The sequence below is a fragment of the Xiphophorus couchianus genome, chromosome 11, assembly GCF_001444195.1.
Source record: "Xiphophorus couchianus chromosome 11, X_couchianus-1.0, whole genome shotgun sequence".
NCBI classification, from domain to species: domain Eukaryota; kingdom Metazoa; phylum Chordata; class Actinopteri; order Cyprinodontiformes; family Poeciliidae; genus Xiphophorus; species Xiphophorus couchianus.
In genome coordinates, this window is record NC_040238.1 from 20,019,593 (window position 1) to 20,036,018 (window position 16,426).

The 16,426-nt window shown below is 39.5% G+C and overlaps 1 protein-coding gene across 5 annotated transcripts in view; it reads left to right on the forward strand.

The window, feature by feature from the left end:
• The first annotated feature begins 2,422 nt into the window (after window positions 1-2,422).
• Window positions 2,423-16,426, forward strand: part of gria3a (glutamate receptor, ionotropic, AMPA 3a) — an 87,806-nt gene continuing 73,802 nt past the window's right edge. For 2 of the 5 annotated variants that reach the window (XM_028030990.1, XM_028030989.1), the window contains exons 1-2: window positions 2,428-2,882; window positions 4,481-4,639. In XM_028030990.1, coding sequence (XP_027886791.1) covers window positions 2,795-2,882; window positions 4,481-4,639 — 247 coding nt within the window. In that variant the 5' untranslated portion in view covers window positions 2,428-2,794. Of the gene's footprint in view, window positions 2,883-4,480; window positions 4,640-16,426 lie in introns of all 5 variants that reach the window. The other 3 variants (XM_028030991.1, XM_028030992.1, XM_028030993.1) reach the window with 3 other exon arrangements.

A 16,426-nucleotide genomic window follows, 5' to 3' on the forward strand; every position in this document is an offset into this window, starting at 1 on the left:
AAGTCAAAGAAATCTCCATTTTTGGAGTATTTCAGTTACATGACGCCACTGCAAAAAAAAAAAGATTCATTTAGAGTTTTATCTTTGCTATTGGTGCCAATATTTTTGAGGTTCATATGAAATGTTGTAGTCAGTTATTATAATATGCAATATTATAATGAATTAGTTAAATACCCTTTTTTTTGTTGATCACTAAAAACTATTCAGTTCTAAATAATTTCATTGTTATTTGCATTTCTTTTATTTCAAATTAAATACATGTGCTAATTACTACAAGGCGGGTCAGATTGTTCCATTTAAGACAATTCCCTAACAGTCTTCGGAGCCCAATATAACATTTTTTGATAAAGAGGTTTAGCTGCAGCACTACCGCCTGCGCTTTGATGTGTTCTCGTCCCACAATGCACCACGTATGGGTCTGCATTGCAGGCAGGTCCATTTAATTCCCAGACTCTTACATTATGGAGGATCCTGGTATTTAGGTGCATGTAGTGTGGTTTGAGACGGCTCACCTGAATTCAGAGGAACTTTCCTGGATTGAAAAATCTTTACTGTGTGGATTTATTTATTTTTATTTAAAAATGACCCTTTTTATGTGCACTGTGCAGAAACCGACTTTAGCCTCTCTCCTCTTTTTATACTGTAGAATTGGTTGTACTAGTAGAGAACCTCAGCAGTGATTCGTACAAAAACATTTTGGACATTAAAATATGTCTTGTGTATTAACATATTTTTATTTCCTGCTAATTTACAAAGCCACACTTACTAAAATTGAAATCATGCCACCCCTTCTTATCTTAGCTGTTGCAATGGCCACCAAAATAAATAAATATGCTGGCCTCTCCCCTGGTGCCCTGGCAGTGTTATAAGCCTATGCTTTATGAATATGAATATAATTTTAATAGAGTAGAAGAAAACTATCAGAAGCAAACAGTAGCCCTCTGTGCATTAAATATTTTTTTTCTGACACAAGAAAACAGTACAGCAATCACAAGAAAAGGAGCTTCGTGATTAAAAGAGAATAGGGAAAAGTGATTCTGAGCCTGCAAGGCAATTATGGATTATGAGAGCTAAATCTGTTACACTCAATATGATATGAGTTATGTAGATCATGAGTGGTACTTAAATGCATCATCATGGTTTGTTTGAATTTGTAGCCACATGTGGAAAGCTGCAGCAAGTAAACAACTGCAACCACACAGCGATACGACGTAGCTAAACTGAATGGAAGACAATAATATTCTGATTTTTACACCATAACTTTATTTTGAGCTCAAAGGAAAATATATAGATATTTTTGTTTAAATCTTTAATAATGTTTCAGATATCCTGTTATTGTGTCCTCATGTGCAGAGGCAGAATTGTACTCGAGTAGGAGTAGCACTACTTCAGTTGTTACTCAAATAAAAGCAAAACGTTGCCATAAAATGGAAACACTCAAGTAAGGGAACAAAAGTATCTGGTGAAATGGCTACCCAAGTATTGAGTAATTGATCATGACATCTGATTTAATATTTAAAGGGGCAGTGTTATGCTTTTTCTTCTTAGCTTCACATCATGCTATAATTGTATTCCCTCCTCAGAAACATACCTGGAGTGTCGCTGTGATTATTTCACGCATGTGTGACAAATCCTTTAATATCCCATGGCAACCATTCAGCGGACCAAGCGCCGCCTTAGAGGACAAAACTCCTCCTCGAAGCTGCAGTTTCCAGGCTTCTGCCTCACAGAATATCTGAGTACCACTGAATATCATTATTACAAAAATAACTAATTACGAAAATTAAACACTTTTACACGTCCTTCGTCCCAACGCAATTGCGCCACTACTACGTCTTGCAACGACCCCCATTACTATTTTATTAAGAAATAAATAAGCATTCTAGAATTGCCCATGCAAATAGCCTAACCTGAAGCTCCTCCTTCTTTGTACCCATTCATTTATTTATTTTTTTTAATCACTCTATGCTTCTATTCGTATCTTAATATAGGCTATAACATCTGTTAGATGGTTAGACAGGCTGTGATTAAACGGGAATAAATCAGCCCATTTGGCCCCGCAGTTACAGTTTCTACTCTGAAACACCTGCAGGGGACAGCGCAGGATTATGCTGTGCAGAACTACACTGCACCCACACGCACAACAGGGAAGGATGGATGGATGGATGGATGGGAATATATATATACCCAGACGCACACACACATCAGTCGTTGCTCCCTTTTGACTTTAATGCCTGTGCGTGCTGCTCAGCCTCTGCACCACACCCACGCCCACCCCCCACACACACGCACGCCAATTCTGCAGTGACGCGGGGAGGAAGGCTGCACTTATTATAATTCAACGTCAGAACAAGTTTGATAAACGCCTCCCCCACACCCCCCTCATCCCACTCTTCCCCTCCCTCCTTCATCCTCCTCCTCTTTCTCGCTCTGGCCCATTTCAGTGGTGTCCATCCACACAGTGAGGAGATCCGGTGGCCCGTCTCCTGCGCTCCACTCCACCACCACCATCTTTGAGATAAAACACTGGCTTGAGGTTCTTGGAGCAGCAGCAGCAGCAGCAGCAGCGGCAGCGGCAGTCGTAGTGGGCTGGCGCTGCAGTTGCGCTGGCACACATTCAACGTGGGCGCACACACGGTGAGAGAGAGAGAGAGAGAGAGACAAAGCCAAAGAGAGAGAGAGATCCGCCGCCGCATCTTGTGGATTTCTTTGCGCTCCAGCCTGTGTTCATGATTCTCCCTGCTTCTCCTCGCCCACAAACACGCCAGGAGTTGATTTCACTTCTCGGGGAAAAATGTGGAGTCGCAGAGTTGCGGCGGTCCTGGTTTTACTTCATCTCATCGGGGACTCGCTGGCAGGGTTTCCAAACCAAATCAACATCGGTAAGTTCAACTCGGGTGTTTTTAAAGGCTCACATTTGTCCATCGAGGACGAGTTTTTGGCTTCTGGTATTCACCCACTTAGACGACTGCGAACTTAGTCCACTTCTATGTACCCAAGCGATCTTAGATTTAAAAAAAATAAAAAATAGGGCAAATCCAGATACTGTACATCGCCAGTTTAACAAACAGCAGATCATTATATAAAAAAAATTAATAATAATAACTAGGTTGAAATCTTAAGGGGTCCTAAAATTGTCAGAACACAATAAATAATTATTTTATTGTATAAATATTTTTAGATGTGATGTTTAAAATAAAATGTTAGTTAATGGAATAAATGAAAACTGTTTAATTTGTCACTTTTGCACCATTAAAAATAGTTTTGAAAAAGAATGAATTAAAATTAGTGTGGAAAGAATTGATCAAAATTTGTATTTTAATATTGAATTATTTCCTGTTACCTGTACTGAAGTCCATCATTAAACAATATTAATATTGCTTAATATTTAATATTAAACATTAAGTTTAATATTAAATATTAAACAATATTAAAAATCCATGTCACAATTACTCATTCTACAAATAATGTAGAATGTAGAGTCACCATGGCTCTTCAAATAAACCCGGATGTCTGATTGGTTAATCTGCACCAGAAGTCAACTGCAGACCAATCAGCTACTCTATGCCAGTGTTAGGCCCTGCCCACTCATTCTGATGGGTAATGAACTCTTTAAAGTACATGTAGATACATATGTATGATTTTTCAGGCATTTAAATTAAATTATGAATGTTCTGCCTTTTTTGTCGTCTAAATAAGTGTTCATTAGATGAATTTTATAAGTTATTTCTTCCGCCAAAAGTGTGTGTGTTGCTGTAGGATATTATATTTCTACCCTTAGAATCAGTAGCAGAGAATATTTTACCTTAAGTTACATCCTGACATTAGAATAAAAGCTATTTCCAATTGTTTGAGGAATCCTAACCTTGTGTAACCAGCTAAGCACGCACTAGCAAATTAAATTGGTTGATTATTGGCATATCTTTGAAAACATTATTCAACAAACACATTTGCTTATTAAAACAAACTCTGTTGGTCTTCAGGTAAATTAATAATGGTTCTGGTGGATACAAATCTCAAGTATAATGCATTTTTAAGGGGACAATGGAGCCAGCAGTATAATCATAACAACTTTTACACATGCTACTAACAACTGGCAAATAGGCGGAGACCAATTCCAATGCTTTTAAACCTTTAACCCTTAAACATTGAGGATGGTGAGCAACAAATTTGATTAAAGCCACCTGATGGACTCGAGGATCCTTCATGAGGATCTTAACATGGTCCAGGTGAATGCTGTGATTTTGAAGCCACGCCCCTTTAGTTCCACAATCTCAGCCGTGTGCGCTGAAAGCACACAGGCCCATCATTTTGTGATGCCAAAGGATTCAATTTGACAGAAGAGGTTTATGGTTACATATTTATTGAGAAGCTTTGGTCTGAAATGTTTTCAAAACATTTAGCTAATAAAAAAGAAGAAGCTGTTGTTAGCTCTTTCTAAAATCTGACAGGCACTTTTTGTGTGTGATATTTCCTGCAGGTGGACTGTTCATGCGCTCCACAGTGCAGGAGCACAGCACCTTTAGGTTTGCTGTCCAGCTCTACAACACCAACCAGAATGTGACAGAAAAACCTTTTCACCTCAATTATAATGTTGACAACTTGGAGTCCTCGAACAGTTTCTCTGTCACACATGCCTGTAAGTAATTGTCTTGTTGGTTTGTTGTTTTTGTTTTATTTTCTTCTCTCAGTTGTGCTGTTTATGTCCTGCCCTCGATGGATGCAAAATTACTGCAATTATTGAAGTGAAACACAAAACAGCACAAAGGTTATGCTAAGCCTGTCTGTGTTGTATTCAAAACAATTGCACAGGGGTTTATAAAGACATTTGTGGTTATAAAAAAAAGAAAAGAAGAAAGGACTAAAACTATTGCCAAAGCGTCTGGCGTGATTCCTTCGCTTCTCGCTTATGGCATCCAGAATCCTCCATCTGGATCATGAAACCTGATGGTCTCTAACTGGCCAACCAGGCCTTCTTTTTGGAAACAAAGCGAATGAATAATTAAGACAATAAGCAGCTCTTAGATTGTTGTACTACAAACTAAAAAGGAGTAATAAAAAGCATTTTAGTTTATGTTGAACAGGGGAAATTAATTATTCTAGTGGGTAACGAAGGTCCACATCATAAACAAACGGAATATTTGAACAATGCTCTCAACATATTCAAATTGTGCTAAAGTGCACATTAAATAAAGGAGGCTGGTTATAAATGTTTAAAAAATTGCTTTTGATGTCTTAAGTTAAAAAAAAGCATAGACTTAAAGAATTAACATCCGTTTTTTTTCTTATTTACCCTGCTAACTTCGATAGTTTAAGTTGGAAATTATGCTTTGGTATAAGTTAGTTGTGTCACTTAAAGATTTAGATCTCCACTTTGTTCCTCGTTGCTGTCACGTTTTATGGGTGGCTGTTCATGTTGGCATCAACGTCCGAAGTCATACAGTGCCTTGCAAAAGATTTCATAGCTTTTGAACCTTTTCATATTCACTGACATTACATTAGAGCCACAAAATGTACCGTATTTTATTGAAATTTCATACAACAAACCAACATAGAGCTGCAATTTTTTAAAGGCATCTGCCGTCCAGATTTGTTCACCTAGAGACAGTAAATTATGCCCTTTTGTTTGTGCAAAATAGATCAGATTCATTTGAATTCCAGATTTGAACTCTGACCTCAGATTGTCAGGTTTGGACTTTGACTAGGCCTGACTGTGCGTTCAGAGTTGTTGTCATGCTGGAAGCAAGTCTATTTTGCTTTCTCCATCTTCCCATGAATCCAGCTTCCCTGTCCCTGCTAAAGAAAAGCGTCCCCACAGCATGATGTAGCCACTGCCATGTTTATTTGCGGGTATGGTGTATTCAGGGCTAAAGTAATGGTGTTAGATTATGAGGTTCAAATTCTGTCTTGTCTAATCAGAGCACCTTCTTCCACCTTGTGACAACCCGCTGACAGGACTTTCCACAGCTTCCTTCCAACAACAAATTTCTTCTTGCCTCTCTTCTATGAATGCCCGATTTGATGATGATGAAATCTTTATTTCGAACATATAAAAACACTAATGTTAACAGAGGAGAAAAATAATACAAGAATAAACATAGGAATAACACCAAAACATAAAACTAAAACTTTCTTATTCGGTTTGAAAAGGAGTAGGAAGAAGCCAGTGCTCATTAAATCCTACCCCTAACTGACTCATCCACTCTATACATTGTGCATCTCAGTCTGGAATGCAGAGTCTAAATACTTCCCACGTTTTAAATATTTCTACGTATAATTTGGTCTCCATATCACAATTACTCATTCTACAAATAATGTGGCATGTTCTTCCAATCCTAGCTTTGGAGCTCTACAGATCCTTCAGAGTTAAAGTGGATTTTATTTTGGGGTTAAATGTAAAGAGGGATTTTGAATACATATGCGTGCAGGAGTAACAAAGGGATTTGAAAACCACGTGTCATTTTCCTTCTAGCTTGCTTGATTTTGATTCCTATTGATCTGTCCCATTAAATCCCTAAAATATATTTTTGTAAGGCAACCTTGAGGATCACATAAGGTTCCCTCAGCAACCTAGCCTGTAGGTGTCTATGTCTACATCTCCGAATATAAATAGCTCATTGTGCCATCCTTGTCCTGGTGAAATCTGCGTGGCAGTCTCCGCAAACATGATGAATTTGATACGAAGGAGCGAGGAGCGTGACGCTGCCTGATAGCTGCACGACGTGCCCCCCTGCCCCTGCCGTGCAGGGTGTTGAGTCCTGTCTGGAGAATTAATCTGTTATCTCTCTTCCCACCAACAGCACTTAACACTTTACGCTCGAAGATCAGCCGCAGCTCTCTGAACTCTGTCAGCTGTCTCAGAGATGACTGTGAAAGCTAATGAAGTGAGAACAAGCCTGCTAAAAGAAAGGGAAATTTGAACGCAGTGGCGCCTCCCACATTCAGGCCCCCACCCCCTCCATCGGCTGTCCTGTAGGTGGACTGCTGTCGTATTGTCGGTAAGCGGTGGCGGTGCTCGCAAACTGCATTTAGTGGAGTCTGGCGTGCAGCAGCAGCAGCAGCAGCCGGAGGGGAGCAATCGCTGCCACAGGCAGGTTGACACACTTTCACAGTCTCACGCCACAAAGCCGCCCGTGTTCCACTGCAACCTTGCTCCGTTGGCAGCTGAGTAATTACACCGAAGCAGCTCAGCTCAAGGGCACTTCAGCAGGCGGTGCTGAGGAAGACACGCACGTTACCTGCTGGGATCGTCCTGATCTGGTGGGGAACATGACGTTTTTTCCCCCCGAATTAACACAGACTAAATCCAAACTCCATTGTGTTTAGAAGGAGCTTATGGATTCCCTTTTTAAGGGAAATCCTTATAAAGGATAATCAGAAGGATTAATTTCAGTGTGATAAGCTGACGCAAGCTGAGGATAATACTCACTAGTTGACAAAGAACATTGAGTGGCTCATTATGCAGACCAGCCAGGTTCAGCCGGTGACTCCAAAAAGCACCAAGCTACACGGTTACATATATAGCAGGCGGAATTGCATAATGGCCTGCTTTTCTTGGCAGGTGTTGATGTTTCCGATGGATGTTGTGATGAGGATGTGACACATATCTATTTTGGCAAGAACTGAAGGAAAGTCCGAGCTGTGCTTTTTCCCACAACTCGCATCATCGATTGAGAAAAAATATTAGCATGTGTTATGATGACTGAGATGTTATAAAGGATGTTCAGTATTTATTTCTTCTTCTTGGAGACGTGACAGAGAGGGGCAATAATGAAAGGGTCAGAGTAATTAGTGGTAAGTCAAAGCTTGTCTTTTGTGATTGTTTTATGGATTTGGGTTGGAGTAAAAAAACAGGACAATGCCGCTCCTCACCCTCTTTCCCCCCAGCTCAATCGGTATGTAATGGCTGTTACAAATCCCTGATGGCAAATGACTCTGTTGTTGCTGGCAGAGAGGATCAATAAGGTGGACGGCCGTCGTCCGGCCGGCGGTGGCGTGTTTGTGTTTATGCTTGACTCTGGCTTGTTCCCTAGTATGGAAAAATCAATTCATGGCAAACTTTTTTCTTTTCTTTTAACCCCCTCAACTTTTCCCCTGAGCAGAAACACTTGCATTTTGAGCTGTGATGCTTTGACTGCACATGTAAAAGTGACCATAAAACTATGAGGTCAATAGTGCACCGCAGCAAACAGTTCCCAGTTGTGATTGAATGAATTCTGACAAAGAGAAGTTTGCTGTGCTGTATTATCTCTCGACCACCTATTTGTGACTGGAGAGAGGCTGCAGAACGTATTGACGTGACACGTTGCTGCAGGCTGGGACTGATTGCATGCATAAAAGTGGCAATGGGAAGGTCATATCCATTAAGACTAAGGTTAGGAGTAGAAAATACAACAGAAGAGAGAGCTGGACATTAGGTACTAGGTGGCATGGCATTCGTATGATAACCATGGATAAAGATAACTTGGTTTCAATGTAGTGATGAAAGAAAACATAATATGATCTGATTTGTTTTATTCCCTGAATTTTCTAAAATAACACAAGACTTTACTTTTTCCAATACAATAAAGTTAGTTATCATATTTACAGTGTCATAAAAAATATTTGCTGCAATTAAGATTTCTTCTGGTCAAACAAACTTTAATTAGCTGGTTAATTGGGTAGCCTATCTGCTCAGGTAGATGGTAGAATCAGCTACTAGACAGGCTTGCTGCTTGTAGCTTAACCAACTCTTGTATTTATCAGTGTTACCTTCAAAAGAGTGATGTGTGACACTCCTTTAGTTTGTTCTTGAACAGAACATTTTCCAAATAAACATGTCATAATTAACCTTTTATCAGCCAGCTTACCTGCAGCGCACAGCCAGTAATTCTGTACAAATGGTTAATTTCTTTAAAAAGATTGGTATAAATTGAAAACAGTAAACAGTATTTGAGGATCCTAAAGTGTTTGAGTTTATTTATTTTCTTTTCAATTTTGTGTTATTCTTGTACATGTTAATTCTTTTGGTATTTTATTGATTTTATTTTTTGAGAATAACACTGGCTCCCCTTGTTTAGTTAAGTTAAGAGTTTTTCTGTCAATTAGTCACCTTCCCTCTGCCCCTCCAGTTGTGCTCTCCACACAGCTGTTTCTTACACCCACTTGTTCCTGAGTCAGGTGAGCATCAAGTGTTCAAGCTCTCTGCTGTTGCCTATCAGATTTCTGAACTCCAGAGTTCTTCGCTTTTTTATTTTATCTTTGGACTCCTTTCCTTCCTCTGTTCCTCAACACTTCCTTTATGATTCTGCCTACTTCCTGTCTGCATTAGGGTCCTGTAAGTACACAAAAGATGACCCCATGCTTACTAAAAAAAACATGAATTTCTCATTTGTATTGCTGTGTATAAGCTATGTTATTGTATAGTACAATAAAAGACATTTGTAGATTTCTAAACTACATTTCAAAGCTATTTTTTCTTAGGAAGGAAAGCCAAAATATTCACAGTGTTTCTTGCAAGAGTGTTTGTTCTAAGCTATCAATCCTCCCCCTGCTGTGACTCAACCAGTGTGCTGCCGTTCAGACAGAGGCTAATGTTAGAGCACTTCAGTGTGTAGGCAACGGACAGTCCCACTAATGCAGCACAGACCAGTTCATGCAGCCAGATTTCCTCCTCTTCATCCTCCTTCTGCTCTTTTTCTTCTACATTGTTAACACTGTGCTCAATACTTTGATTCATTAGCAGCCATCCGCTGATTAGGAGATTTTTAGTCTTTGCAGAACTCGCATTCACATTAGCCTGTGAAAGATGTGCACACAACTTTGATGGCGTAAGCTAATGGGGTATTTACTTGATTAAAACTCTCCCCTCATATTTTGAAGTGTTATGTGTCATTTGCATCATAGAAGTTAGAAGCAATTGGTAGGATAATCACAGCAGATATTATTTTTAAATAATCCCCATCGTAGATTTTAGGCCTAATAATTTAGTAACTCGGAGAAAAATACATACATTTAAATATCTAAAAAAATATTCTATCAGCAATTGTTATTTTGAATATCAGTAAGAGAAACATTGCTGCTACGAATTGGCAGAGAGATACTTCATACATTTTCCTAATTTCCACAGATTCATCAGACTTTTAGATAATGATTATTTATGTTGAGCCAGGCTTGCTTGTTTTTACCAAAATTAGATGAACAAATATTCAAGTTTGCAATGCTCCAATGAGAGTCAAGAGTCCTAATAATTTTACTAACATTTTTGACAGTGTTTTTGTTTTGTTTATGAAGCTGGGACACTACTGGATATGAAAAGATAAATGAATCATCTGTTCTTGTTTTCTATTTTAGATTAGAGTTTTGGAGCTTGTGAGAATATTGTAATATCTCATGGGCAAACATCGATTGACAATGCTTTACATAATTTTCTGTGGCAGTAAGTGAAGCAAAACAAGCACGCTCGAGCGTAACCAAACAACATAAAACAACCCTAAATTCATCATAACCCTGGGAACTCATGTGAACCGACAGTCATGAATGATGCATGAACATCAGAGACGAGGTTGTCAAACTGTTTGGCATGAAGGAGAGCAGTCCTTGTGATAGCTTCCATCCTAATCCCCAGCTAGACCGCAGTGATAATAGCGCAGGCACACATAAAATATTTACTCACTTTGCTTTTCCGCAGAGTACTGAGGTCAGTAGGAAAGAAAACATTTGGATTTGGGATGCAATGGTGGTATTTGGTGGTGATCATATTTTGAGATGAAGAGTAAAAAATCATGTAGCAGCTACTAGCTTACCTGTCAAGATTGTTATAACAGTGATTAGCACTGCTAGCATGACAAAGGAAGCAGCCTCATAGGCTATGTTTACACTGCAGCCTGAAGTGACCCAATTCCAATTCTTATTATTATTTTTTGCCATGGTTGTTTACACTTCCAAATATATTTATGCGACCTGTACTGTATGTGTTCTTCAGTGTGAACCGCAAACGACCCGAAAGTCTCCCGCATGCACAGTAGAGGGCGCAATCGCGTCAGGGTTCTCAGTGTTCTGCCAACCGCCATAAAGAAGAGGAAGTGCTCAGTGTTTGCGGAAGTAAACGTGGATGTTAACGGTTTAGCATAGCTTACAATTTTGAAGTTGTTGTCCGACCGGAGCAGCATATTAACAACTTAATCCCCATTATCGTCCGCCATGGTTGTTGTTTTTTTGGGGGGGGGGGGTTGCGTATCAGGACGCAGAATAGTGACGTTTGTCGAGTATCAGTGACGTTCAATCCGATGAATGCGACCTGGACGTTAGGTCACATTTGAATCGGATACGTATCGGCCTGGGTTGCATTCGAAAAAAATCCGACTTGTATTGTTCAGACTGCCATGAAAAGGTCAGATACAGGTCGCATTACAGCAAAAAAAAAAAAAAATCGGAGTTGGGTCACTTCAGGCTGTAGTGTGAAGGATAATAGAGTCTTACCTGAGGTTTCCAGTAGGATGCCAACTCATTCACTTTTTGGTGGTGTGGAGGGGGGAAACTAACGCGCCATAATACGCGTTTACAGTAGAATACTAAGACGGGAGCACGGCGGGAAAGGAGGGTAAAAAGCGGCAGTTTTCCCGGCCAAGACGGGAGACTTGACAAGTATGTGCCAACGTTTTCCTTTTCAAACATTGCTTCGTAATAGACAAACGTTGAAGGCTGTGCAATTTTTACTCAAAACACTTAAATACGAACCATTTCGCTTTACAGAAATTACGATGAAAATTTGTGAGGAATAGATGTAAGGTTTCCAGCAGTAGATTATGTTGCATTCTGGATGTAAGAGTGTTGTGGAATTATACATTATTTGGACCCTTGTGAATGTAAGAATTCACAAGGGCTTTGTCGGCTTGTGATGTCTCACTTCTTTCAAGGATATGAGGCTTTGAATGGTGAGTTGGACATTATTTTGCATTTCAGAATAGTTTGACAAAAGTGTCTACAGTTCTGATTGTATCCGTCATTGGCATACATGATTGAAATAATAGCTTTTCAATAAAAGCTATGATTTTTTTTTTAATCTTAGCTATCATATATTCATGTAGCATGCCCTGCCCGCAGGACATAAGAACGCTAATGGATAAAACTGAGCGACTGCATTGATCCTTCCTGTTATCTGCTGAAAGTCTTGCTCTCTCTCTGATTCAGCTCAACATACTGTGGAAAATGTTTTCCTTTTCAATAGCTCCTATATTTCCTCTGATTTCATTTTATAGATACTTAAAACAGCAAATTCAACACGCCTCTTTGAGTGTTGAATTTGTTAAGCAAGCTTAACATTTCCCAGTGCATCTCTAATTTGCATACGTCTTTTATTTAGGGATACACTTTTCCACACATGTCTTCTTCTGATAATAACCTAGAAATGTTCAAGTTTTAGCTGCTGCAGCCAGTGGGTTGTCAGCTCGGTGAACTGCGAGGAATTGAAAAGCAGTCGTTCTTAGATTTGTTGTGGCGTTTCGAAATAGAAAATACACGCACACATCATTTTGCAAGCAGTGTATTCACCGACATGAATAGAGTGTTTGACCCTTAGTTTAATAAGAACTTTTAACGTCCACCGCTGCAGGGTGAGACATGATTCATGCACCATCGTGCTCATAAATACATTTCTTTTTTTGAAAAGGGAAGTAAATGTCCTCAACTTCAGCAGCAGCGTTTAAATAACAGCCGAGTGAGGCTGCGGCTATCAGTTAAATCCCAACTTATCCAAACAAGCTCACAGCCTGTTTATCTCAACTCCGAATCTCATTTCTAGTTTTCCTCCAACCCAGTCACTAAACTCTGAGCAAAGATAAGGCTGTGAAATGGCAGAATAGTATTGAATAGCTTCGGGGCCAAACCTCTGGAGATGTGCAGTTAGTCTTTCATCCCGTGTATCTAAATGTGCTTACATGTCAGCGCTGTAACAGAGCGATGGTGATCGCTACTGACAAGCTACAGTGATGTTGCAGCAGTTCGTTTGCAGGCTTACACAATGTCCTCGACCGCTGAAATCTCTGTTTTTCATTCAGCTCTGCCTCGGATTATTCAAGGACAACAAGCCGTGAGCCACGCGGAGTAGTGTCAAAGAGAGGAATCCAAAGATAATATCTGTGCAGTGAATAATTTAGGGAGTTTCTTAAAGAGCTGCTTTTGTGAATTTGTAGAAGTTAGTTTTGAAGATTAGACCGATTTTTTTTTTTTTTTTTTTTTTTTTTTTTTCCCCTCTGTCAGGTTGATTATCTGCATTTGATTCAGATAATTCATTTCCTGCTGGGGCATTGTCGTGAAAGTGGTTGAAGTATTGGTGTAAGTGCTGATAAATTGCGCAACGGGAAGTAGAATATTTCAAGAGGCTGAGTTGAAATTAAAACCTTTTTATTAAAGAGTTGCAAGGCTGCAGAAGACTCAGTTGATTAAAACTCCTTCCTTAGACGAAATATTAACAATCCATAACATTTTAATTAAAAACAGGATTTCAGTGCATCACATAACGCTATCTCATGTGTTAAAGCAAAATTATTCATTTTTCACAAACTTTCAGTGTTTTTTTTTTTTCCGTCTTTAAGTGTTTTTTTTCCCTCTCTATCTCCTCTTGAGTCATTCTTCGGATGATGTTCTCGCAGTTTATGTAAAGAATGTGTAGGTGGAAGGTTTGCGTTGCTTCTTCATGCAGTGAAACGTTCAAGTCTATTCGTCTTCCTAGCGCCCCGGTGGCCGCAGGGCAAGTCTACGACATTATGCATCAACTGCTGTAGATTTCCCGCCCGTCATGTTGCTTTAGCATGTGGACCGCATCTAGTGGTATTCTTCACTTTAGAGTTTATCCAGCAACTGTTGCCGCTCTCTTTAAGTGCATAATGAGCACATATATATATATATATAAATATATATACATGGAGTCACACACTGAGGGAAAACATGTAGTTTCACAAGAGGGAACTCCAGCCAGCATGTAACAGCACCGCCTGAGGAGGAACACCTACTCAGCGTTCACTTTATATGCGCCCTATTCTTTCAATGTGGTTGGTCATCTGAGACAAATTGTGCGACACTGCAGAGCGTGATGTGTTTAAGCATATAAAACCGCTTAAATGTTATTACAAAAAGATATCATTTTAGCCATGTGCCTTTTGCCTTTAGCGTCACTGAGTCACATTTCGACTATACTGCAGACCATGTGATTTAACACTCTTAACTGAACCAGCGGGTCATTATAATGAATTGAAATGGTTTTGGACGGTGTGAGATACATTGACAGGCAGTTTATTCACTGAAAAGGGGGGAATGACTTCTGGTCATCATCGTTGTTGTTTAGTGTCTTCTGCTAACCCTCACTGAGGTCTTATTTTGTGTAAATATAATACGCTAATTAAAATGCCTCAACTGCAGATAAAAAGGTGAGTAACACTGTAAACATCTAGAAGTAAGTTCTTTTGATGAGGTGGATTCAGCCTTTTCACCTGCAGTGGTTCTGGCTGAAGACGAACCAATCTATAGTCAATATTACCTGTAAGTTTTTACTTAACTGGTTGGGATCGGTGGCCGACGGGTTAGAAATAGAAATAAACTCTTCCTATTCGTTAACCATGAGCACACCAACCTACAAATCAGATTTGTATTTAAATCTGCATTTCAGCCCTAAAATGTTTGCCCAAGACAATTTAATTGCCAGTATTTCATTTTGCAGATATAATACTGTGCAAACTCCTTGATTAACTGTGCTAATTTGAAGTGATTTCAATATTCACCTACAATGTAATTATACATATTATTGTATAATATTAAGGTTCACCCTGTCTTTAACAATCAACTAGTTATATAGCAAATGGAAATAAAAATTGTTTTAAAGCTATTGCTAAGCTAATCTGACACTGTTATCTATTGTAAAGGCAAAAAGGCCCAAAACCACCACAGACCAAAATAATAATAATAAAAAAAAACGAACCAAACAAACAAACACAAAGGCATTTCTCATTTTCCATTAAAAAGTTTTGATGATTCCCAAGAGTTTGCGAAATATTTGACAGAATCTTGAGACAAAATTTGAATTATTTGGAAGATTTTTATCCAAGCTAATGGAAAACAAAGACAGCATTTAATTCTCATTAAACACTGTAATGTTGGTGTTATAGTCTGGAAGTGTTTTGCTTCTTCTAGAGCAGGACAGCTTAACCCTAACTAGTAAGTTGATTTGGGGGAGGCATTTATTTTTTGGCACAGAATAAGAGAAAAATTCTGTTAGGGGGAAGATACGTTTTCACGGTTCTGTATTTCATACATAACAGCCCAAAGACCAGCTAGTTTCCTATCCTTCCTTACAAGGTGTAACAATACCTTCCCACCAAGCATCAATACACACAAAGAGCTGTTATCACAAAAAATACTGCAGTGTTCAAGGCAGCGTTTCATCTTTTAAATCTTGTGGCACCTATTGGCGATTCTGTCCTAGAAAATTTCACCTCCTCGTCTTTCTTGGGTCTTTCCTTTTACCCAGCTCCCCAATGCCGCTTTCTTTTCGCAGACCTCGTTCTTGCATCTAGCTCGCAGGCCAGCACAGCAGCTCCAACGCTGCTTCTGTTCAGAAATGCAGCTTCCAGAGTTCAGTTGTTGCATCCCTCCATCAGCTGGTGTGGTGAAAAGCTCAGACATCCACGCAGCAGAGTTCAAAGTTGTGTTTAAAACGGGGGTGCTGCTAAGGATGCTGTACCTGCCAGTCATGCCTAACAAGGTGGCGAGAGCTGAAGCTAAACAGAAGGTGAGGGAGAAAAGAGAGAGCTGGAGGAAAAAAAGACTCAACAATGACAGGCAGATGTGGGTGTTTGCACAGCGATGAATAAGACGGGAGTTGAAGAAAAAAAAGTAAGCGGTAACATTTTCCATCTGGATATTAGTCATGCATAGAAACGTCCAATGTTAATAATCTGAACTGAAACGCACAGAGCAGGAAAATACCACAGCATCCCCTCTGCAATAAAGTAAATGATGCGTGTCTTCATTTAAGGCTGGGATCAGAGGAATTTACTCTTGGCGGCTGATGTTTATGAGCTGAAATGCGTTATTTTATTAGTCCTTTAGGAGAGTGGCCTTCCTAGCGTCACGAGAAACTAAAATGTTCACAGGATTGATTAATGCTAGATGAGCTGTCCGTGTTGTGGTTGTCAGCATTGTTCTAATAATCTGAAGTAAAGAGAAACCTGTGAATTTATTATTTAGCACGGATTGATCTGCCACGGTGGCTTCAGTGGCCATCTCAGGACAGCACAGAGACAGGCAAGGCAAACAAGCTAAGGGCAATTTAGAGTGAGAAATTAGCCAAACAATCTTATCTGGGGACTGTAGAAAAAAAGAGAGAAACCACTGGGAGAACTTGGAACCTTTATGCAGAAAGACGTCAGGCCAGGATTCAAACCGGGGACCT